This window comes from Antennarius striatus, chromosome 19 (assembly GCF_040054535.1).
Source record: "Antennarius striatus isolate MH-2024 chromosome 19, ASM4005453v1, whole genome shotgun sequence".
NCBI lineage: Eukaryota > Metazoa > Chordata > Actinopteri > Lophiiformes > Antennariidae > Antennarius > Antennarius striatus.
Window position 1 is genome coordinate 17,336,344 of NC_090794.1, and position 25,654 is coordinate 17,361,997.

A 25,654-nucleotide genomic window follows, 5' to 3' on the forward strand; every position below is an offset into this window, starting at 1 on the left:
GCCGTCCAGAGCGGGAGCGGGCATCGCTTCCGGGTCTGCGCTCAGCCGTAATACTGAGTGTATGTGCGCACATCCAAATGTCAATTCCCCGATGGGTGAAGAGGTCTTAGAGAACCACCTCACTCATTAACGCGGCAGTCACAGACTGAAACATCCCGCGACACACCTGAATTCAAAATATTACCCTGACCTGCACATTTTTGTGTCTCTGGCTCCCTGAAATTGTTGGTTTTGTTTTGTGATTACGTCTCATCAGGTTTCAGAGATGTGTACCTAAAAACGTATGAAAGTGAAAATTTGAACTTGACCTAGTTTTTCAAGGTCAAGGTTGTGATCTAATTTTAACCCCCTTGCCTCTCTGGATATAACGCCTTTTTGTTTTTCTATCTTATGATATGTGAGATATGTGCAATATGTGAGATATCTGAGATATGTGCAAAAAATGCACAAAAGTTGAAATCTGACCTTGACCTAGTTTTGTCAAGGTCAAGGTCATCATCTCATTTTCATCCCCTTTGCCACCCTAGTAATGTGCTTTTTGTTTCAGTCTTTCCATCTGCAACACAGCTGTACTTGGAAAGCTCCTTGGAAGAAGACGCCATCCTGTTAGACATATAACAGGATCCAGCTAAATAACATAAAAAAATAATGAAAGTTAAATTATTAGATGTGTGACCATAGATTTATTTATGTATATTTATTTATTTAGATTTATTTATTGATGTCAGTGTTTCTGTTGTTTATTCCAAACAGTAACATAAGTAGAGTTTTCTGAGATCTGAGTCGTCCCTCTGTCAATATTTTTGTTTGACATACGAGAAAAAATCCGACACACAGGTGGTGCTTCAGGACACCACTGCTAGTTGGTGGATGGATACAACATCAGCTGAGACCGGATCTCGTTCTTTCCCATGTGTTGGTAGATTGATACAACATAATATTCATAATCAGTCCTTTAATAATTTCCCGTAGGGGAATTACTTTTTCCCATTCCAAACATTTACACACATACAATGATTGGGGCGACACAGTGGTGCGGTGGGGTAGCACTGTCGCTGCACAGCAAGGCGGTTCTGGGTTCGAGTCCCGCTCTGTGTGCAGTTTGCATGTTCTCTCCGTGTCTGCGTGGATTTTCTCCGGGTTCTCTGGCTTCCTCCCACCTCCAAAAACATGCGCTTCAGGTTAACTGGCCGTTCCAAATTGTCCGTAGTGTGTGAGTGTGTGCGTTTGTGGCTATCTGCATCTCTGTGTGGCTCTGCAGTGCACTGGCGTCGCGCCCAGAGTTTCCCCCGCTGTAAATGCTGTTGCTGTAAAATTTGTGTCCAGCCGCTATTCCTTACTTGACCTACAGAGGTCAGACGACACCCTCTACACGCACACGTCCGTGGGGGACAGGTGGACTGTGGGTGCAGGTGAATTATGGGTTCCAAAGGATGGATTGCCGACATGTTTAAGTTGTTGTCTGGTGAAAGATTCAATTTAACATAAAAGACTGACCTCCTCCCATTTTGGAGCTAAAAGCGGGCAAAGTGTTCTACGGTGGTGGCAATTAATGGTGCAAACGTGAAGCTAGCCAAGCTAGATATTAAGGGCATCAATAAAAGATACCATCTGTGTAAAGAACCAGAGTCCTTGCATGTTTTAAAAGGGAGCATAGTAGAACTCTACACCGTGAAAAGGGTGAAGGACTGAATTGTGTTGGCTGAGCGCGTCAGGTAGAGGAATTTTTGTCTGTAGAGGAAGATGCATGTTGTATGGTGAACGTGTGCGCTGGGAAGGCTAACGGAGCAGCGTGGTCAGGGCTAACAAGCGAGTAGGGTGAAAAAAACACCTCAAAAGTAGGAGTTCAGAGCTCCACTGTGACAGGATTCCACCTCACTCATCAGGAGCAGCGAACTTCTCTCTACAGTTGACTGTGGAGGCAAACGCCATTCAGCAAGTTGACTGATTGACTACAAGTCGCAAGTATTAAGTTTGCATTGCAAGTGGGTGTGCTATAATTACACGTTGATGTGATTTGCCATATTTGACTACTTGATTGTGTTTGTTTTCATTAAGCCTACGTGAAGCTGAATTTGTTAAGCTTCATAAGTTTAAGTTGAAAAGGGTGTACATTTCATATTTCATATTCATAATACCCTACTGTAGATTTAAAGTTGAAAACCCAAACCTAAAGGGATGTTTACATTATCATGATTATATTTCATAAGGGTTTACTTAGGGTTTACTTATAAGAAACACCATGTCAGGATGAGACACACGAGGTAGATGATAGTAAACCAGCCGTACCTACCACACTAGAAGACTCAACGCCTCCAGCTGAGGTAGATTCTACGCAGCCTAGAAGTGAACGCATTCGGACACTTACTGAAAATGGACAGGCTCTTGTAGATACTAGGTTGAAGGATCTGAAAGCAAACTTCAAAAGGGCATACGAGAGGTAGAAGCATAATTTAAATGGAGTGAAAAAATCCATCAAGTATGATGAACTAATGGAGACCATGAACAGAATAAATACAGCCCAAGTTGAGATTGATGCTATTTATCTAAAAATTAGAGACAAGTTACATCAAGATCATCCAGACTCAGAAATATGCAGCATGAATCATACATATCAGGTGCTCAGCAAGACTGCTAATAAAAAGGCTCAGCAGTTCCTCAGAGACAGTGGATCCGAAATGTTGGCCTGACAATGAATTGGTGTTTGAAACGACAAACTCCAACATTTCCCCTTTAAACACCAAACAGTCTAAACAGTCTTCACATGCCTCACAAGATGCAAGACAAGCCACAGCGGAAGTGGCTGTTACAAAGGAAGTTCTCAAAATCATGAAAAAATAGGGTGACGCTGAATGTGACAAAAGAGCCAGTTAAGCTCAAGGGATCTCCAATCACGTCAAGAACGAAGGTTGTGTCCAGTGAGAAGGTGATGGGTCTACAAGTGAGAGGTATCAAGTCTGACACCAAGATCAAGCTACCAGTAAGCCACACTAGAGAATATATACCAGCAAACAGTTACCATAAACCCACAAGTGAAACAGCAAAGGCATGGCCACGCTTAGAGCATCTTGCTGAGGAGATGGCTCAATCACTTGACTGTGAGGTAGGGTTACTAATCGGAATAACTGTTCCCAGAACTGGCTCCCAGAGATGTCAGATCGTCTTGAGAAGTTCTCAGATTGGAGAAGAGTAGTAAAGGCCAGAGCAAAACTCAAGCATCATGCAAAGAAGCACAAGGTCGAAAGACAAAATCAATGGACTTGAAGAAAGACATCAAGCTGAACAATTCACAATTCAGAGAGAAGCGTTCAGTGAAGAGATCAAGGCTCTAAACCAGTGGTTCTTAACCTTGTTGGAGGTAACGAACCCTGCCAGCTTCATATGCTCACTCACCGAACCCTTCTTTGGTAGAAAAAAATTGTTGTTTTTTTTAAATTGAAGATATAAGTATATGTTTTACTGGTGAAATGTGCATTAATGTCACCTTTTTCAAAGAACAAAACCAAGACAGTGGTTTTGTCACCAACCTGCAAATGTCTTTGTGACAAATCAGTGTGACTTCTGCTGTTGTTCTTGAGAGACCAGTTCAGATCTGCGTGGCTTCACCTTGACAAGTGTTACTCTGATATCATTTTCACACCAAAGTCTGTTTCTGTTGTTTTCCATCAGCTTCAGGAAGTGTTCCTTTATTTTAGACAACACCAGACTAGAGTTGCTCAACTTGACATTCAAATCCTGCAGAACGCTGACTCCCATCACGTTCCGTTATACAGTACATGTAAATTCACGTTGCACATATTCGTCCGACCACTTTCTTTTTTTGCTCAACATAGTTCCTATGGATTAAAATATTAAGATAGCAATCAGGTGACGTACCATCATTACAGGCATACTGAGTGCGCAAAATCCCCTGTAGCACAGGTAGGCCAATCGATGTAGCGTGATCACCTGTGATCACGTTCCTAAGAACAAGTCAACCTACCTGCACAAGTTAAGCCCCTTTGTGGACAGCCTCAGTATCTTGAGGATGGGAGGAAGATTGACCCAAGACGCTCTCCATCCGCATGTCAAACATCCATCCATTCTCCCTAAAGGGCATCACGTCTCTCGTCTCCTACTTATGCACTATCATGAGAAGGTGTGTCATCAGGGTCGCGGAATGATGATCAACAAAGTACGTGCCAATGGATTTTGGGTTCTCAGATGTAGTAGTGAAGTGTCGTACATAATCTTTAAGTGCGTGAAGTATAGGAAGTTACGAAAGTCCAATCAAGAACAAAAAATGGCCAATCTTCCACCCGAGAGAATAGAAAGTACACCTCCATTCACATACAGCGGCACGCACTGTTTTGGACAATTCAATGTCAAAGAAGGAAGAAAGGGCTCATATTTACCTACATGTGCTCAAGAGCGATTCACATAGAGGCACTGGATGACCTCACTACTAATGCTTTCCAGAATGCACTGCGTTGCTTTATCGCTATAAGAGGCAGCGTAAGAAAACTCCAAAGCGATCAAGTCACCAACTTTTTAAGTGCACGCAATGAGTTCCAAAAGTTGATAAGAGGACTAACAGAAAAACGTATGAAGGAACTGGGATGCAGCTTCATCATGTATCCTCCTGCTTCCAGTCACATGGGCGGTGTCTGGTGGAGACGGTGAGTGTCCTCACTTCTATCCTCGACCAATCTGCAAACCGACTAGACTGTACTTATATGAGGTGATGGCTATTGTGAACAGTAGACCATTGTCCACTGTACATCTCAACGATCCATCGAGCCCAGAACCATTGACTCCCAATCACATCCTCACCATGAAGTCTTCAGTCATCATGCCCCCCTCTGGAGAATTTGTGAAGAATATCTCAATCTTCAGAAGAGAACGATCACAGCTGGTGCTCTGATCTATGAAAGTAGGTCAGAGCACTAACTTTGATCTTTGACCTATGCAAGTATTTCAGAGTTAAAGTTTTGAATTCAGGGGTGTCGCGAGGGTTGCGTGATTGGTGGGAGTGTACAGTAAATGCTGTTGTTATAAAATGTGTCCAGCTGCTATTCCTTTTCTGACCTACAGAGGTCATACTATGATGTAGTATGACCTCTCGATTGTGGGTACAGGTGAATTATGGGTTTGAAAGGATGGATAGCCAACATGTCTCAGTTGTTGTCAGGCGAAAGATTCAATTTAGCCAGGAAAATTAGAAGAACTATTTTTTTACTTGTGTGAAAACCATCAAGTCTGAAAGTGCTAACATATTACAATGCATGTAACGTCCACCAAACAGCCTGCTTAGGATGGATGTAGGAAAGGTATGTTTAGTAGAAAACATTCTTTAACACAAGAAGAGCCTTACTCTCCTGACAGAAAGAACCACAGACAAACATTGAGATGACAAAGTCAGTAGGTAGGTTAGATGTAGAGCAAAATAATCCCAGCAAATTAATAATCAAAGCCTTACACTTTTTTTTTAGAAATATGAAGAGGTATTTTAATAAAACGAATTTTTATTAAATCTGTCTGAAATTATTATTTTATATAATTTCACACAGTGAGCAAAATCATGATTAGAGGTAATAAAACATTCGATTCTGCCTAACAAAATGATTAAAACTTCAAATTAAGACAAACAAGTGATTTAGTTTGACAAGACATTCCTTAAACTCTCAATGATCGGCATCCTAACAGAGAAATTAAAAGTGATTTAACAGCAACAAATAGAAATATTTTTAGAGGAATAGTTTTGTTGAAGGTTAAATGGACTATATTTTGTTAATGATACATTTGAAGTTTGTTAAAGAGCAAAGGTTGGACAGCTAGATTGTTTCAAAGACTTGTTCAGTTTATTTGCGTTTCTCTTGTTGCATCATCAGTCCATGCTCTGCTGGAGGAACATTGATGGAGGGACGGTACAGAGGGAGGCAGAGAAAGACACTTTTCTATTTGAGGTAGACAGCATCAAAGGTCTGCTGACGTATTGTCATTAATACACAAAAATTCAGTGTCAGTACACACTTCTCCATTAAGGCCACTGAGTTGTTGTTGTTTTTTAGTTTTACCGCCGTCAGCAGCGCTGAAGAGTTGCTCCCTGACGTGTTCTAACGGTTCTTCCATTCAGATAGACGCAGCAGGATTTCAGCTGTTTCCATTTCAGCTCATTTGCACTTTCTAATAAAGAAAATCAAGTCTTCAACTAGAGCATGATGACATTCTCCACACAATAAATACAAAATGAAAACAAAAAGCAAGGCTGTCAACTAAAGATTAATGGCCTGGAAGAGAGGTTAATGGTTGACTTGACTTGACCAGACTAAAGGTCCACTAGTCAATGATCAGTTAACTCATGTCCTCAGGCCGTCCTCTCAAACAATAAATGTAAAATGTGTAATGACCTTTAAAATGTGGATAGGAAACATACAAGCACCAACATTTTGGTTTTGGTTTGGATTTTTTTTTGGTTCTTTGATGAGGTCATCATCATGTAGGTCCCTTCCTGTTGACCGGGTGACCGGGGGTTTATGACCCAGACCTACACCAGCTCCTGGACAAACGTTCCTTTTACATAGTAGGAAGCACTGGTGCATATTCACTTTAATCAAAAGCACTTTTTATGTGGCATGATAAAAGCATATGTTGGAAAAATCATAAAAATTATACAAAAAAAAAAATACTGCTAAATATTATATAGGGTAATAGACACACACACACACACACACACACACACACACACACACACAACAGCATGAACACATTCTTCATGAATGGACGTCTCGGGTCGGACGTGTGCTGGACGGGAAAGGAATTCTTTTCTTCAATGACATTATATATGTTCACACCTGAACTTTAGAAATGTTGGACAGCATATGTATACATCTGAGACAGACACTCACAAACACAAAAGACTTCCTGTACGTATGTCCGAGACAGATATGGATGGGAGGGTGTTGATTTTCTCATCTTAGATGCACCCACTTCTACAAGCAAGTGCTGATGTGAGTAAAGCATAACCTCTATCATACAGGAGGTAAATATATTTGAATTCAAGTTTAAATATACATAAGAATATGAAAATAAGCAAACTGGACAAATAAGTGATGAGATGCATTATTAAGCATGAGGAAAGACGCTATTTGGTTTCAGCCACAAGGACGGACGGACCTAACCCTACAAGTGGTTGAGGGTATTTCCTGCAACGTCAAATTACCTCTGTGAAGCTGTTGCGATAAAACCTGTGATATAAAGCTTTACTGTTTATCAGATAGCCTCTTCCCATTCATTTGTTATTTGTAGTACTTTTTATCTTTACTTTTAGACTATTTTATTTTTAAAAAACCCATAATCCTAACTTGCCTTTGGATGTGAACTTCACCTCCATCTGCTCCCCATGCAGAATGAGCCCTGAACATTATGAAAGAACGCATGTTTCTCGTAGATCCCAGTCATTCTGGCGAACACTGAGCTACTTATTACTGCAGTCGGGTACTTCTCTGCACCTCAGTCCTTTGCATAGAAGATCAGATTCCTAGACGCTGGCTGAGGGACAGAGCATCTGGTCTTCACACACAGAATCAATGTGCTTAGAGCTGCATCCCTTGAAGTATCGTGAGCATCCTAAATGCTCAGATGATCCCAGAGCTTCAAGATTATCACTGACTCCTTCCTTAGAGAGGATGTGTCTCAGAAGGCACCAAAGAAAACATCGATGGCAGCCGGGTGGACATCTTTAGCTGTTTGGACTGAAGCAGACGGCCAACACAAAGAGGGTTTCTTTTTAGAGCATATTTCTAACATACAGACGGTGGTGTTGAAAACTGATTGCTGAGAGTGAATGAAGTACATCTGTCCATTCACTGTTGGATCCAGTAGGGCTACCTGCTAAAGACGGAATCAGCAGCTTTACATACAAAAATGTGCACTTTTGTCCATTTCATTTAAAAAGTTAGCTGTAGATTAGTTCAGTCTAATTGAAACAATCTGATATGTTACATCACTTTGGCATCTCCCACAGAAGGTGGTGATCGTTACAGACACAGGTAAACTGTCCCAGCACTGAGTGTTTGTCAGTCTGCTCAACACGTCTCCTAGACGACGGATTCTCCACTTGTGCGTTTTTCATCCCCTTGAGGTTTGTCATGCTCCAGCATCTTCTGACTCACGTCCATTTCCTTATTCAGGGCCGCCTCCTTCTCTCTCCTCTTGCGCCTGGCCTCCACCCAGGGTATCAGGCACAGCATGCTGCCTCCGATGATGGGCGGGATGCCTGCTAGGTAGAAGGCCACGTCGTAGTTACCCAGTCTGTCCCTCAGGAAGCCTGTAGACACACAGTAGAGACAGAAATGTTGATATAAATGCTTCACACCACCAGAAACAGTGTCTCCATAACACACTGAGATGAGAGCAGACAGGGTTAACAAGACGGTTAATTCATCATGTAATTACATCCACTGAGGACAGAGATGTATATAAGAGAGATCCTGATGGGTTCACTTAATGTGCAAAGACTTCACATTCACTCATGTAATATTAACTAGCTGCAGTAAGAAGTAAGACAGACCATCTTTTTCTCAACCATACCCTTCCATCAATCGCAATGTGCCAAAGTGACCACTAGGTGGAGCAAAAGAGCTGTGATTGGAGCTTCCTCCCATCTCCAGTAAGCAGCTTCGGAGAACTGATCTTTCTAAATTGACCGTGGGTGTGAGTGTGAGTGGTAGTTTGTCTTTCGTGTGGCTTCCGCATTGCACCGGCGTCGCGCTCAGAGTGTCCCCTGCCTCTCGCCCGTGAATCCTCAGAAGACGCAGCGTGATGAGGTTCAGCAGCTTCAGTATCTACGACTGCTGATCGTTCTTTCTGCCCCAAATGTTACAGTTTGTGCCGATGTCGCTTTCGTACAACCCCCGTGACCCCGTGACCCACGAAAGAGGAAGAAGCGGTCAAGAAGAAGAATGAATTCATGAATCAAAATGAACACAGATTGTACAGCCACTGGACTGAGAATATGAATGAAGGAAAAGACTATCCTGAAGAATAAATGTGTTAAGATTTCTAGAAATTACTTCCTGTAACCGTCGGCAATGAACTTATAAATCAGCCCCTGGAATCTCCAAACCGATAAAGAGAATTAGTATAATTTTAGAAAGACCGATTTCACTATAAAAACAGGCACATGATGCCTACAAGACACATCATGTTCAATTGTGAATAATGAAATGTCAGCTGCTTCTCCAACAGTATAAATATTCAGAAGTGACAGAAAGAGGTGCATTTATTTTCTGGCAATGATTTCCAATGACTGATAACAGAGTTCAGAGGTCAGAGGTAAAGGTCAGTAACACAACGGCACCCCTGGACCTGAGAACTAGAGTGTTGCCTAAGAGGCTGTGAGTCTAATTATTTAACAAACCACCACACATTAATTAAATCTGAGCATGCAAAATATTTAAAAGACGCAGTTAATATATACAGCGGTGGTATTTTTAAATCATTAATTCAGATTGGGATTATTTCTGTGTTACCTGCAATGGGGGGTCCCACAGTCATGGGCACAGACATCAGGCCCAGCATGAAGCCGATGGCCTGGGACACGTCGGTGGGCCCGACCAGCTCAAAGGCTATGGGAGCCATGATGCAGATGAAGCAGCCGTCAAACAGGCCCATCAGCAGGCACACGGCGATCAGCCCGCCAAAAATATTGCACAGCGGGATCATCATGGACATGAGGCCGATGACGAAGAACGAAACCACCTAGAAGGAACAGGACAGAGGAGTCACGGCCGTCCCGTGGACGATGATCAGCAGCGTCTCAGGGTAAGGTTTCAAGTTCCGTCTAGGTTTATTATGACGTCACTGATTTGGAATTTAAACAGGAGGAATAAAATCCAGCTGGAGTCACATGAAGTGTTTTCTGGGTATTGATAAATGTCTTCTCTGAATGCAGGAAGAAAAAGGGTCTCTGGAGGAATGCTTGGAATGCTCCTTATGGTCTCAGCTCCAGTGAATTTGTTGGATTGTTCAACAGAGTTCAGAACAACAACTTTATTTAAGTAGGAAAAGAAAAGAGGAAAGTTTAGAAGAAGAAAACATTAACAGGAAAGTTAGTTTTATATCGCCTCAGACGGCATTCTATAAAATTCATGCAAACGTAAGGTGTGCTACCATAAAACCAACAAGGTAAATTAAGTTTCCCTTGTTTTATGAATTTAATTTTTAAGAATTAGAAGGATTCACAGAGCGGATCATTGGTGAAGCTGAATTTAATTTCACCCTAAATATGTTTAACATCAGTATAAACTGACATCTGCAGGAAGAACCAGTAAATGTTGGAACTCCAGACGTGACAACATCCCCATCCTGGACGCTGACGGAGGCTCTCACCTGCAGGTAGACCTTCTTCACACCTGGGACGTAATCTGCCACCCTGCCGAAGATGAGGCGGCCCACGCCAGACGTGATGCCGATACACATGAGCAGGACCTCTTTGTTAACGTCTTTTCCAAAACGCTCCTCCACATGCTTCATCTGTGGGAGTACAGGTGATGAACACAGCGATGGATTATTTGAGCGTAATTTAACATTAGAAGAGAACGCTGAAGACAAATGATGTTTATACTGCTCAGCACTGAGTTGGTACGAGGATTATAAATGACATCAATAAATCAATGACTTGGGTTTAAACCAATGAGATCCCCAGCAGACGCAACAGTTCTGTATTTCTAGTGTTGTTTTAACAGCCTTGCTCTAGGGGTTAAATGTGAATCTGTTAATTAAACTCCTGCATATATAAAATACGGTAAAGAATGTCCATTGAGAACAAGAAGCAAACATCAGATGCCTTCTTTGTAAAATGTCCTTTACCAACTAAAGACTGAAAGAGACACACAAAACAGTGACGTTCAATGTGTTACAGATGGACAGTACAGTGTTCAGTTAGAAGGAAAACAAAGTCTCACAGAACCCAATGACAAACTCGTCCGGTGCATCAGATCCACCCATTCACCACTAAACTCTAACCCTTGTCTGCACCGGATCTTGATTTTTCTGGGCCTGAAGGTTTAGCAGGATGTCTGGCTGCTGTAGTCAACGCTCTTTACTCTGGATCTGGTGTGACTGTTTGAACTCTGGTGTATTACAACACCAGAGGTGTTACACCAACCTCTCCCTCAGCCTATAACTACTACCATCGGTAACAGAGATGATGATTAAAATAAGAGGAGTTCAGACTTCTCCTCAGTTAACAGAAAACAACCTAAAAAGTGCCAAATCAGGAAGTACTGGGAAAAAAACTCAATCTATGGGAATTACTTTGGGTGTAACTGGGACCCTTCACTATGTCCTTCATCCTATCATCACGACATTATTAAAGTTCATTTTACCTCCAGAAAGTAGTGCATCCCTGGGATGCGCTTCAAGAAAAATGTGTGCATCCCAACATGACGTTTATGCATCCCAAAAGTAATAACAGAATATACGGTAGAAGCGTACGCAAGGAATGAGTTTAGCCAATAGTAGAATATAAAAACTAAACAAACTGTTCATTTTAATGTTGTTATTAATAAAATCATAACAGTTTAAGTAAAAAGAAAAAAAAGAGTAAAATTATATATTAGCTTTATCAAAATGTTAAAGCATCAATCAATCAATCAACATTCAATCAACTTTTATTTGTAAAGCGCTTAATCACGTCAACATTTCAAAACGCTTTCACAGGTAGAGAAACCCAACAGAACCCTCCAGTCATTAGAAAAAACTGTTTTAGAAATAAAGAAAGATGTAATACAGTTTGGGTTTTTCACTCAATAGTTTTCTTTTCCTTTAATTCATGTACTCTCCTGTGGTCACTGCAGCAAGCTGACAGTAATATCTGTCTCTTTACCTTCATTCACTTCTGATTGTTTTTTATTCAAGAAAACACTCATTGTCACTTGCTTTGCATCTTTTTCGGAGACATGGTGATAATCAATCAATCAATCAAAACTTATATTTGTATAGTGATTAATCACGTCAGGAGACATTTCAGCAGACAGTGAAACACAACAGCTTATTCTTGCTCTGGAGAGTCTAACTCCTCTCTCACTGCAGCGTGTAAAACGTTGTGTTGCCGTTCGGTCGATTTTAATAAGGCAGAATCACGCAGGTGAGTCTCGGTACGAGAAACTCGAGATCAAAACATACACGCGATTTCCAGGTTAGAAACTTAAGTAGAGAAATGGAAAAATTGTGAATATTTTTGTTGAATGAAAGTGCATTTAAAGCTTGTGTCTCAGGGACACACGCTGTCTGACGATGGTGCGTTCCTGTCAAAAAATGTGCGTCAAAGACACAAGGACGCACGCAAACCAGAACACTGCAATATAATCCCAGCATTGATGGTGATGTAGCCCCTTGGTATATGCTGCCCTTGTCCAGTTGGCTTCAAGTTGGCCTCTACAGTTGTCTTCCACACTGCCCTAAAGATACTGATGAAGACTCTTTTAGTCTTGTTGATCTTATACAGTTCCAGACATTCCACTATTCGTGTGTGTGTAGCACTGCATTGTGGGTTATTTGTTTCTTACATATGTCTCCACCTTTATAACATCCAAGCTTGACTTGGACATGAGAGCACATGTGACTTTTGTTGCTTCAGTTTATCCGTGCACATTCTCTTGAGGAGATGGATGATGTTTTCATTTGGAATCTACTTGTGGAGCCGCGTGTTGATGATCAGTTTACCGTAGGACTCCATGATCAGGTCAGATAAAGCCAAGAAACACCATAACACAGCAGAAAAGGGAAGCACAGACAAACGCAGACATGTTCACTTCCCTTATCCATCAGATGGTCACTCCCTGTCCTGAAATGTCACGCTGTTAGATTACGTAACACAGAGGAAGAGGAAACCATCATTCTTCTGTTATAGTGATCAGCTGGCGAAATGCTGCTGATGTCATGACTTTCCATCGACCGGCCTCTTTCTTTCACACACGCCATCGGTCATGCCTCTGTGTGAAGTGACAGGACGGAGCTGCATTGTGTAATTATTATTCTACAAATAAACCGAACGCTCGTTCTCTTAGGATTCATCGTAAAACAGAAGGAATGGTCGAGCAAATGAATCAGTGGTCATCCTCCCTCTGGTATCGTGTCGTTGTTTAACACGGAACTTCAACATTTTAATTCTCATCAACACTACCAACAATCAGTCTCTGTGTTGACTGTAATCACTGCTGGACCCCATACCCCATCCCATAATACCACAAATATCCCAACAAACTAATGAAGTGATGCCATTATCCACCAGACTCCTCTATGACGGCCGGAACTTTCAATCCAGTGTGAACTTTTATTTGGAAAACAGTTGAACCTCGATACGAGTCGTGTTTCAGGACACCACCACATGTTGGTGGATGGATACAACACCTGTGGGACTGTATCTCGTTCTTTACCACGTGTTGGTGGATTGATACAACATATGTGGGACTGTATCTCGTTCTTTACCACGTGTTGGGGTGGATGCAACATCTGTGAGACTGTATCTCGTTCTTTACCACGTGTTGGGGATGGATACAACATCTGTGGGACTGTATCTCATTCTTTACCACGTGTTGGTGATGGATACAACATCTGTGGGACTGTATCTCGTTCTTTACCACGTGTTGGTGGATGGATACAACATCTGTGAGACTGTATCTCGTTCTTTACCACGTGTTGGTGGATGGATGCAACATCTGTGAGACTGTATCTCGTTCTTTACCACGTGTTGGTGGATGGATACAACATCTGTGGGGCTGTATCTCGTTCTTTACCACGTGTTGGGTGATACATACAACATCTGTGAGACCGGATCTCGTTCTCGTTGGTGGGGTAAAGACGTAGTGTCCGGTTCCTGTGACTTTTGTGTTTCTTTTCATTCTTTATCATTGTTTATGTTACTTATATATAATCAATTATACACAGGAAATGCCTTCATTTTCTACTGCTTGATAAAAATGCCATTTTTCATAATTTAGAGGGTTTGGGGCTTTTTCCAAGACTGGAAGGGATTTAAATGACTAGTTATTTTTAACGGGGGAGAGTGGTTTGACTTACAGATCAGTCCCGGAATGGATTGAAGTCATATCTTAAGGTTCTACTGTAACTGATCCCAACAGCAGAGGCTCACTGGAGCTGGATGACGTAGTTTATCTATCTGCTTTTGAGAATGTCTGTAAGTTTGATTATATTTATGAAAACAAGCTAACTCTGATAATGCGATTCGGAAGTTACAAGTTAACCTTGTGGAATAGAACATCACGGCCCAACAGCATAAATACATTAACTTTACACAAGTACAAGAACACATGGGTTCTAGGCAGGCTTCAGATTGTCACCAGCTCGTCTCTTATTCCCCACAATTCTCTTTGCACCCTGCATGACTGGATGTTAAGATGATGATACTGGTCAGCAGTAACAGCAATGTCCTCGTAAAATATGAAATGACTTCTAGTAATTATGAGAGATGCTTCATTGACCCCACGAGCAGGGGGAACACCTGAGTTTCCCCCTGCTACGAACGTAATGCATGCCGTGAAAAAACCTAGTTGCAGAAAATAACATTATACATTAAGAATAAATAAGATTTTTTTTTTTAAAAACCCAACGAACCTCAACTGACTTAAACACAGAAATGAGCTCACTTTAAAGTATGAAAGTCACGTTTTGTTTGATACCGATGCAAATCCCTTATGATTCATTAATACCCACTTGATCACAGCATACCTGAATTAAAAAAGGAACATTTAAATTCTTTAAGTGCTGCCACAAATAGAGTAAGCATTTCCTAGGAAAATATATCCAAGCATATGAAGCACAATACGTTATCTTGTATTGTCAACGTTGTATAACAGATATGCTACATTGGGAGACGCACTCATGGAAATGTGGCCGCGAGCGGCACAACTCAGCATTTCTGCATAGAAGTGCTGACTCAAGCACGTCGACGTCGCTGAGAGCTGGACAATGTGATGTGTGACCCACGTTTCCTGCTCTTTCCTCCAAAAGGCCCTAAGGTCATGTGATAATATATATTTTTAATAACATATATATATATGTGTGTGTGAGTGCGTGTGTACAGGCCCCTAAAACAAACACACTCAAGGGGCCTGTACACATGCAATATACAGTGGGGGGCAGAGCGGCAGGCAGCTCCGTCCTGGTGCCCCCAATGAGCTACTGCCACCCAAAACAAGTCTGATCTCCCTAAATTGTGTGTGTGTGTTGGGGGGTGGGGGTGGGTGGGGGGGTTATAACATAATCCAGTTGCGATTTGTCAAAAAAATGTTTTTGCTTATCATGAAAAATAATCAAACAACAGGACTAATTATTCTTTAGGTTAACGGTAGACCCCATGAGTCTAGATCCTGAACAGCTGAACATTGGTATTTACGAAAGGAAGCTTTGGTGGACCAGTGGGTTGGTCCAACCACGGGGGGGGTTCTAAGACTGTAATACATAGTTCCACCAATTTACTGCTAATGGCAGTAATGAGCCTAGGTACGAAGCGCTAAAGAAGTGGAGTCTTTACCAAAGGCTCCACCTTCAAGCTAACTCCAACCCGATTACAGATTAAATAACCGGCTCCTCCTCTTACTTCAATGCTGTATGACAGTTTTTCTCAATAATTTAACAAGGTCAGCTGTAAACTAAGGGTTTGTTCTTTATTATTATTATTATTTGTGTTTATACTACATTACTGCTACTCATCATCAGAGTGACATTTGGTTCAGAGGGGGTAATGGTGATATCCACACAAACATGACATTAGATTATGTACAGTATATATAATCTAACTGATTCTGAGTGCAGATGAGGAAGAAATATAAAAACGTAGACTCACCAGGTGAACATAAGGCACAAAGTATCCGTAGAGGGCTGCTGGGATACCAAAGGCCCAAATGCGATATCCCAAAGACTTCCAGATGTTGACATTGAAGATCTGTCTCATGGGTGGGAACCTGCCTGTGCGGGTGTTGGAGGGTTTAACTGGTATCAGGGGCTTGTAGGTGAAGCCTGCTAGCATTAGCACAAACATAAGTAGGCAGAGAAAGCGCATGGTGTTCTGGAGGCCCACTTTCTCCAGCAGGATGGACAGCACGAACGGCAGGGTGATGGTGAAGAGGCTGCTGCCCGCTGTCACGATGCCGTTCACCAGACCCAAGCGCTTCTTGAAGTAGTGGCCCAGGATGACCAGACTGGGCTGGTAGGAGAAGGAGCAGCCGCAGGCGAACACAATGCCGTAGGTGAAGTACATGGGGCCCAAGGATCTGTGGAGGAAGAACAAGGAGACTCATGCACAGCCCTGACATGAATGAGAACACCAGTAAAACCAGCAGATACTGACCGAAAGACTGCTAAAGCTCTCTGGAGAAGTGTAAATAGCTTTACTACTGTTACCAGCCACAGTGTTTAGTCAACAGAAAGATGTGTAAAGTCAGGTGTTAAAGAACACATTAATGATAGTCTCATCATAGACTCTTTATAACTCAGACCCCTGGAGCATCATTAGCCATCAAACATCAAACCTGTGTGAACAAAACTACTCATAAATCAATACTTTCACTGCAAATACCTATTTACTGTATATTTATGTATCTGGACAGAGTTTGTCTACATGTTTGGACATGGCTCTTCTAGACCTATCTGCCACTCTGACTATATCCCTCTATGGCTTCTATTTCGTGTTTCCTTCTTCACCCCAACCGGTCAAGACAGACCAATGTCCACCAGAGACGTAGGATCTGCTCCAGGCTTCTACAGATAATTTAGTGTGTCCAGTCCACCTAAGCTGCATGTTATTGGAGGTTGTTAATGAATCCAGAGAACCCGGATGGAACCCACAGAGACAGGTTTCTCTCCAGGGGCAACAATCTATGAGGCAGCAGGAAGGTTGTTGCCTCATCTGCACAGGCCAACATGACCTAATATTCCTTAGAAGCGTGTTTTTCCTGATAAAGGACAGTCCGTGAAAGTATTGTCTGACTAAACTGGTCTGTGGTCTAAAAAAGGCTGGGGGGCACAGGTTCATACAACTGCTGAAGCCGTTACCATTTTTACCATCACAGATTGATGGACTGGGTTAAGTAAGTGTTGGACATGATTGTAACAAATACTTAGTGTTACTATAATTGTTGTCTAGAGTCTGGAGAGGACTATGACCTGAATCTGCTAGATGACTGATATTCTAAGCTGAAGAAAAGCATGGACACACACACACACACACACACACACACACACACACGCACACACACACACACTTACGTGACAAAGGAACTGGCCAGCAGGCCAACCAGGCCGACTGCAGCACCGCCCACTGCAGTGATTCTGCAGCCGAGGATGTCGGTGAAAATACTGACGATGGGAGAGCAGAAGAAGATCATACCCATGGAGAGGGAGCCCACCCACGCTGAGGGGACACACAGCAAAGGTCAGAATGAGAAACCAAAGTAACAAAATAACAATGATAAATATAATGATAAGATTGATGATAATAATAATTATTGTTATTAATTAATTATAATTATAATAAATAATAATCCATGTATGACAGTCTCATAACAAGATGAGACTGTCTCTCTCTCTCTCACACACACACACACACACACACACACACACACACACACACACACACACACACACACACACACACAGGTAAATGCTGCTGCAACAGGAGCAAACAGAGTGGACAGAATGCAGTAAAACACATGGATGTGTCGCCTCTGTAGACAGAACATCAAACATCACAGAGCCAATAAGCAAACATTAAAAAACAATTTGATCCCTTTAGTAACTAAATAAAGAGTTTTTATTTAGTCTGTTTATGAAAAATGTTTTGCTCGTTTCCCTCATTGATTCATATTTTCACCCCTTGGTTGAACTTTTTTTTAACTTGAAACAAACCTGTATTAAAGATTGTTGAGTCAGTGGACAGAGTTCAGCGTTTTACAGTCTGAGTCTGTCGAAGGATACGGTTTCTGTTTCTGATGAAACAAAAATGACTTCATTCTAAAATAAAACGACCAACCCCTATTGGGATCATTCCCACAGTGTGGTTAGATAATTCATTTTAGGCTTTTATTATTAAAAACTGGAGTGGAAAAAACCCAGTTACCCCTCACAAACAAGCCTTGTGAGCCGTGGAGGCTCTGGGTAAACCAGGCCTGAGTGACGTGCTTTGGTAGGAACTGCCTGGGGGGCTGTTTACTCCTGCGCTGGTCTTAGTCATCCTACTGTAACAACACAGGTGAGTTGAAAATAACCAAGGAGATGACACGTCCAGGCCTGAGACACCAGATGGACTTCAGAGAGTTGTTTTTCTCCACTGAGGCAAAGTCAGAGGAAATCTGTGGGAAAATGTGGAGCGGCTGGGGTTCCAGTGTTTAGTCGAGTAACAGGAGCAGACCCGTGTTAGGTTTGAGGGTCACCGTGTCTTTATTCGCCCTGAATCCTCTTCTCACCCATGTTTGCCCTGGAGTATCATACACTCTCATGTTTCCCCCTGAGAAAGAGGTTACAAAGGAAGGATTCCTGCAGTAACTGTGCTGTGAGCCTCTCCTGCATAAAAACTCTGCAGCCACACCAGATAAGACTCTGGATTTTACTATTATTATATTATGATTTACATTATTATTATTCTATAGTCACTGCATTACTACAACTTGGCTCGAGAAAGACAGTAGTATTTCTGAGCGTGTTTGCATCACTGAGTCAATGTCTCAGCATTTAAAGAAGCACACTGTGAGCTTTTCAGCACCTTAAATAACATTAGCACGATCAAACAAAAGTGTGAAGCCTGTCTGTCTGTCTGTCTGTCTGTCTGTCTGTCTGTCTGTCTGTCTGTCTGTCTGTCTGTCTGTCTGTCTGTCTGTCTGTCTGTCTGTCTGTCTGTCTGTCTGTCTGTCTGTCTGTCTGTCTGTCTGTCTGTCTGTCTGTCTGTCTGTCTGTCTGTCTGTCTGTCTGTCTGTCTGTCTGTCTGTCTGTCTGTCTGTCTGTCTGTCTGTCTGTCTGTCTGTCTGTCTGTCTGTCTCCCATGCTGGAGCGGTTTCATAAAAGCAGCCTCCCTTTCTTAACGTCAGGCCGGCTGGGGAATGCTGTATTTGCTTTGAAGTATTTACTGTAATAATTAAATGATTAAGCAGCGAGTCGTTGAAACACAAATGCAGTCAGTCAGCTCTGACTGTTTGTCGGTGCAACGGTTTGGAGCGCTAGGCTGGAAAATGAATGTTACTGCTCGTTTATTTCAAGAAGGAACTTTTCTATTTCAAACCCGATCCAGCTACAGTATTTTCCACGCTATAATGAATGAACGGCCAATTAAAAAAAAATAATTCACACATAAAGTGCACTGGATTAGAAAACGCATCTGAGAACTCTTCTTCAATGAACGGTCTATTTTAAAAGAAATTCATATATGAGGCACATTGGATTACAAGAAATTAGGAAAATTAGAGGTTTTTAGGTGCGGAAAATACTGTACTGTAATAGTATGAACTAAGGTTGACACCCCAGGCCTGATCTTCAGACAGACAGTTACATAATTGGAGTTCGATGCAATGGGTTGGTTAAAATGTTCAAACTAGCTACTTTTTTTTAGCTACTTTATATTTTCAGATGTAAAAATACCAACATCTACCCTGTATGTGGTTACGCTCCTCTCACCCACTGCCCTGCTCTAGTTTCCCTGTGCGAGCCAATATATTAAAAGCTTCTTAGGATCTATTCCAGACACTGCAGTCCGAAAAATGCACTAAATTCAGATCCGCTCTGCCTGGTCTCATGTTCGTGGGGTATCAACTTTGCTTTGAGCTACAGAATAGAAAGGAATGAATGACAGTGAAAAAACGATGACAGGAAATTACTGTCATGGTTTCATCTGCTGGGTCCTTTACCCAGGTTCAGACAAGGAGGAATTCTAGACTCTAAAAATGTAATATCAGGACTTTGTACTGATGACATCCACTGGTAGCCGTGGGCTTTGCGTGGACAGTAAGACATGAAGCAGCGTTTCCCTAAACCGTGTGTCTTATTTTGTGAAGCGTTCTCAGTGTGATCCCTCAGCTCTGAACCCGGTGACCCCTCAGTGACTCTACCGACCACAGATGGTCAGGCTGTCAAGTCAGCATTTTTATTGCAAGACAACAAATTAAAGTTGAGCTACATTAATAAAGTGTGTGACGAAAACAACATCCAAACACACAAACTGGTGTTCAGCCCGTCGGGACTCGAGTAGGTTTTATGAATGAAACCGAGACACGGTGTATAATTATGGGAAGAATCGAAAATCAAACCCTAGGGAGGGGTCATGTATGACCCGTTGGGCTTTGTAATCCGGGCCGGCCAAACTTCTTTAAACTGTATAATTTAACACTTATTATAATTATTACCAAATCACACAAATTTTTATTTTATATGATAATTCTTACATGTCATTAGATTAGTAAAAATAAACACTCCACCCATCTGCTCCTCATCTGACCCCCCTGTTACCCTTTAGGCCCGTGTGGCCCTAAACCAGCGTTTGCTCTGGACGGCGTCCTAAACAAGGGACAAGCACACGGAGGGATTGAACGGATCCAGTTTGTGAATACATGTAGAAAGCCTGCATGAGAGCATCTGCTTGAATAGTTATCGATTAACTAGAGTTAATGGAAGCGACTCATGGATCCACATACTTGGCTCATATTGCCGTGATGTGAGGGACCGTTTTGCTGGCTTGTCCAAATAAACAGCTCGTCCCTGTGGCGTGTTCTGGGAACCTATTGATGGAAGATCTAACATGGGGTATGACCACACGCTTCATTTAACACCAGGGACCACTTAAGACTCAGGCTGCTGCCGTGGAACAATCACCTGAGGAGTAAATGGTGTTAATAAATGAACAGCTCTCACTGCTAACTGAGCAGAAACAGGACCAGATGTTCTCCTGGATCACACCATCATCACAGCTGCTGGAGGCGTCACCATTCTCACCGGGAGCGATAGAGAGGAGTTATCTGTTACAGTTCATGCCAGACTTTCTCCTTTTCATTGCATATTTCGAAACATCTCAAGAAAGATTCCATCTATTTCTAAACCCAATAAACAACCGCTGAATAACGTCCAGACATTTGTTTAACTCAAGCCAGAAACTTTAAAAAATATCTGAATAACTACAGTTTCCATGAGCGTTCTGTGTCTGATGTTTAATTTGTGCAGATACTGAATGTATGGATATGAAACAAACACGCATCACGTGTGTGGCAGAAAAGACCAGAGTTTAACACTTATCTCTTTTTATAATAATAATAATAAGTCACTCTCAACATCAGTGAGACCGCATCTCGTTCTTTACCACGTGTTGGCGGACGGATACAACGTCAGTGAGACCGCATCTCGTTCTTTACCACGTGTTGGCGGATGGATACAACGTCAGTGAGACCGCATCTCGTTCTTTGCCACGTGTTGGCAGATGGATACAAGGTCAGTGAGACCGCATCTCGTTCTTTGCCACGTGTTGGCAGATGGATACAAGGTCAGTGAGACCGCATCTCGTTCTTTACCACGTGTTGGCGGATGGATACAACATCAGTGAGACCGGATCTCGTTCTCGCTGGTGGAGTAAAGACGTAGCTCGTGTGTTCTGGTGACTTTTGTGTTTCTTTTCATTCTTTATCATTGTTTACGTAACTTATATATAATTAATGATAATTAATAATAATTAATTATTAATTATAAAGTCTGTATGTCTATTAGTTGATACAAAAATGTTTTTATTGATAATTTAGGGGGTTAGGGGTTGTTTTTAACAAGGCTGGAACAGATTAAAATGATTTTAGTTATTTTAAATGGGAAAATTTGCTTGACTTATGAACTGAGTCACTGAATGCATTAAACTTGTATCTCGAGGTTCTACTGTATACATGTCATTCAGGACATTCTCTATTCAAGCCCTGTGGATTATAGTGTAAATACTAGTGATCTATGTCTTCACACTCTTGACACAAACTGCTGTCGTTAACTTTTTTTGTCGACACCTTCTGCATGCAAAGTGACTTTTTGTTACCATTGTTTGAGCCTCTAAACAAAACTAAAAGCTAAAACTCATAATAAATAATTTGTGCATCTCCAACAAGTCATGACATTTCCTGCAGCAAATTGCAGCTTTTATTTAGATTTTATTCATAATAGCAGCTGACAGCTCCCACAGAGTACTCAGTTACAGTGCAGCGTTAGCTGAGGGACACACACCTCTGCAGTGTGTGGATGTGAATGTTGGTCTCAGACCAGGATTACTGGATCCACACAAGCTGCAGTAACGACAAAGCAGCACAGAGGGCTGAACCGCTGCTGCAGCCGAACCTGGGCCCAGCGCCATCAGCCAGCTCACATTACAAAATGAAAATCCATGCTTGAGGCGCCTCAGGTTACCCTAACAAACTGTAACTTAACTGAACTCAATGTTTGCTTGGAAATGAAGGAAAGCAAAGGGACGGCGTGGAGATATTTATGTTTCCCTGCTGGCTTGGCCTTGGGTTACATCCTAACAGAGTTTAGACACCAAGATGGAAAACACACTTTCTGATCACTCTAACTGTACTTTTATAAAATACTTCTTAATGGTGTTTTCTGATGTTGCTGACATCATCAAATACAAAATGGAGAATATCCACCTCATTTATCATAATAAATTTTTCCCTATATCTCATTGTCACGGTATGACAGATAGGATTAAGTAACACTATCTACTAAGGCTTTCATTCACGTAAGCATTGTGTTCCTCTGTCAAACAGGAGGGGCTTATCATATTAACGCTGAGCAGCAGCGTACTTTCTGACCTTATCTCACACTATAGAGATATCCAACCACTATGTTTCCCTTGCTTTCTAAAGATTGGTGACTCTTGGAGTTCCTGTGCACTAGAAAGCTCCGGAGAGTTTTTCCACTGTGTGTCCAGGAGCACCTGGCAGATCTCAGATTAAAAGATCACAGATTAAAACTAAAATCTAAAGACAAGTCTTTTGAGAAGGTTTTGGGTTTCACGGGTTAAAGGATACTCTCTACGTTAAAGCAGCAGCACCGCAATTCTGTCCAAGCATCAAGTAGAGCCAGTACACCAGAGGGGTGAACGTTTAACTGGTGACTAGAACGTTTAACTGGTGACTAGTCTAGTTATGATTATCACCAATTAACCTGCTTTCTGGAGTCCTGGACAATTTTCCACTTTTATTTTAAACTTTGATGGTTCCGTTTTATGTAACTGAGGTAAACACATACGGTGATCCCAAGTAAAGGTTAAAGAGTGACTTCCTAACGGTGCACCTATGAATTCATGGATGAAAGCCTCCCCCAATCACCGAGCAGCGCTGACCCACCACCCCCTCTGCTTCCTCAAACATGGAATAAACGTCGAAGCACGAACGTGAATCCCTCTGGGGCTGTGGCTTTTTCTGCTGTGTCGTTAGGAAAAAGGTTGCACTTCCTGTTGCGTGAGGCCAGAAAACACACGAAGGACATGAGACTGACATGTCAATCTGTCCAAGCATTAATTCTGAATTGTGATTGGTCATGATCTACAGCGAATGACTGCGTGGGCCAATGACAGCCAATGAGCGCAGACAACACATGACTATATTTATGATAAGGAAATCATGTAAGTTAAAACCTGTCAGCTCCTATTTTAATGTCATTATTATTGTAATGCTATTATTATATGAGTATTATTATATGAGTTGTTACCTTGTTATTAAGTGTTCAACATTAACAGAAATGACAACAAATGGTGCTTCTTTAGTCGTTAAAGTTGTTGTTGTGTTCTTTTTAAGCCTAAATCGAATATGTTGAGACTTCAGAGTTCGCTTTGATACATAAAAACGGGAAAAGAAAAAAAAAGAGACAGAAAATGGTGTTTCAGAAAGGCCTTCAGGTGTGTTTGCTCATGTGTTCCCTGGGTCCATCAGACTGTGTGACCTGATGATGCCCGTCATGTGCAGGATGCCAAACAACTGGTCCTCCGTCTGCCTCTGAAGTGCTGCTCGGGTCCCAACTTGTTTACCTGCTCTCTGCTTTATCTCCTGACAACCTTCACCTACCAGGCTCAAGCCAACGCATGTGAGATCAAACTGGCTGTCAAACATTAACCCGAGTTATCTGAAAACCTGCCATGTTTTCTTTTCAAATGATGCCGTACCTGTATGTTAGAAACAGGATAGAATGGTTTCTTTGGTGGGACTGGACTTGAAAAATGGAACTAACATATAAGAAGTCGTGATTTTCTTCTTCTCTTTCTGCTTCGTGTGTAGATACTATAAAGTCGTCAGCTACATTTTGCTGATACCTGTAACTAAAGTTTCCCCATACCGGGCAAGTCAGGTGAACCTCAGATGTCTTAGTAAGCAGATTTTCTTATCTTCAGACAGAGTCGATGTCAAACTATTCTCTGAATATTAATAGTTTATGGCAGTGATTTGTCATTTTAAAGGCTAGGTTAATTGGGTTTCACCTTAATAGAGGAAGAAATGTCCTGGTCCTGTTGGAGAATTATTTGCTTGACCTTTGAAAAACCTCACACAAATGCTGAGGAGATTTTGTACGACTGCATTATATGGCAGCACAGTCAGCTCTAAAGGAGCGGTCTGATTACAGATAAACTACATATTTACAGGTTTCAAGATAAGGTAAACATACAGTGGCACTATGAGCTAAAAGAAATCCAATCAGCAGATCATTGACCCTACATCTCTGATCTGATCAACCTTCAGTGGATTCTGCCTGAAGGAATAGAAAGTTAACAGAGACTATGTGGTCATCATATTCTTTGACAGGATGATGTTGGCTGCTTGGACAGGGAGTCATGGTATTGTTGCATTTCTGAATTCCAAAGCATTCACCGTTTCTACCTCAAGACAGTTTAAGCTGCAGAATGTCTCCAGAAGGACTCCAACAACAAGTGTACCAAAGACGCTGCCAAAGAGCAAAGAATCAGGGAAGACCTTGAAAATGATCCAGTTCCTGACTCAGACATGGTGGCCTTCAGTAAATTCCAAAGTAGCTACAAGGTTTTCAGCCTGTGTAGCCACAGTGGCGTGCTTATTTTTAGGGAAAAAAGGCTAAAACATACAACTTTTTTCGACTCACGAAAATCCCCGAGCGATAACATCAGAATACAAAAGTATGCAGCTATTTCCACATGCCGATGGAAATAGCCGAAGTGACCCGAACGCTCCCCATCATTAAATATGCACTCGGGTCATGACCTCCTCTCGTCCAATAAAAAAAAGGATTCTATTTTTACAACCCAACCCCATTCCAAATGTAAGGGTTCTCAGTACTCAATTCTATCTTACCTGAAAAACCTGGAAGGTAAACAGGTGTTTTACTGCTATTGTCTTTACATACCACAGGCACAGGCTCGCCAAGTCGACTCTTATGAATGAGTAAAAACATGACTGTGATCTTGCCAAGCCTGCAGCCTCAGCCTCACTTCTAACCCGTTTACCCTTCAGTCAGGTATGTGACAACACCACTGGGCAAGTTTTCAAGTTGTCAAAGACAATCAAATTGCACAAACTGACAACTTCAGAGGACATACAGTACATCAATGTTTTAGATGATTATTTAACTCCCTCACAAACTCCATAGGCGACTGGTTGAGCTTCTTTTCCCCAAG

General features: G+C 41.8%; 1 protein-coding gene across 1 annotated transcript in view; it reads right to left on the reverse strand.

Moving 5' to 3' along the window:
• Positions 1–5,818: 5,818 nt before the first annotated feature.
• The window catches only part of slc16a10 (solute carrier family 16 member 10), a 29,939-nt gene continuing 10,103 nt past the window's right edge, over positions 5,819–25,654 (reverse strand). The window contains exons 2-6 of the mRNA XM_068342823.1: positions 17,272–17,416; positions 15,851–16,277; positions 10,372–10,515; positions 9,513–9,741; positions 5,819–8,308 (exon numbers count right to left, since the gene is read on the reverse strand). Coding sequence (XP_068198924.1) covers positions 8,079–8,308; positions 9,513–9,741; positions 10,372–10,515; positions 15,851–16,277; positions 17,272–17,416 — 1,175 coding nt within the window. The 3' untranslated portion in view covers positions 5,819–8,078. The remainder of the gene's footprint in view (positions 8,309–9,512; positions 9,742–10,371; positions 10,516–15,850; positions 16,278–17,271; positions 17,417–25,654) is intronic.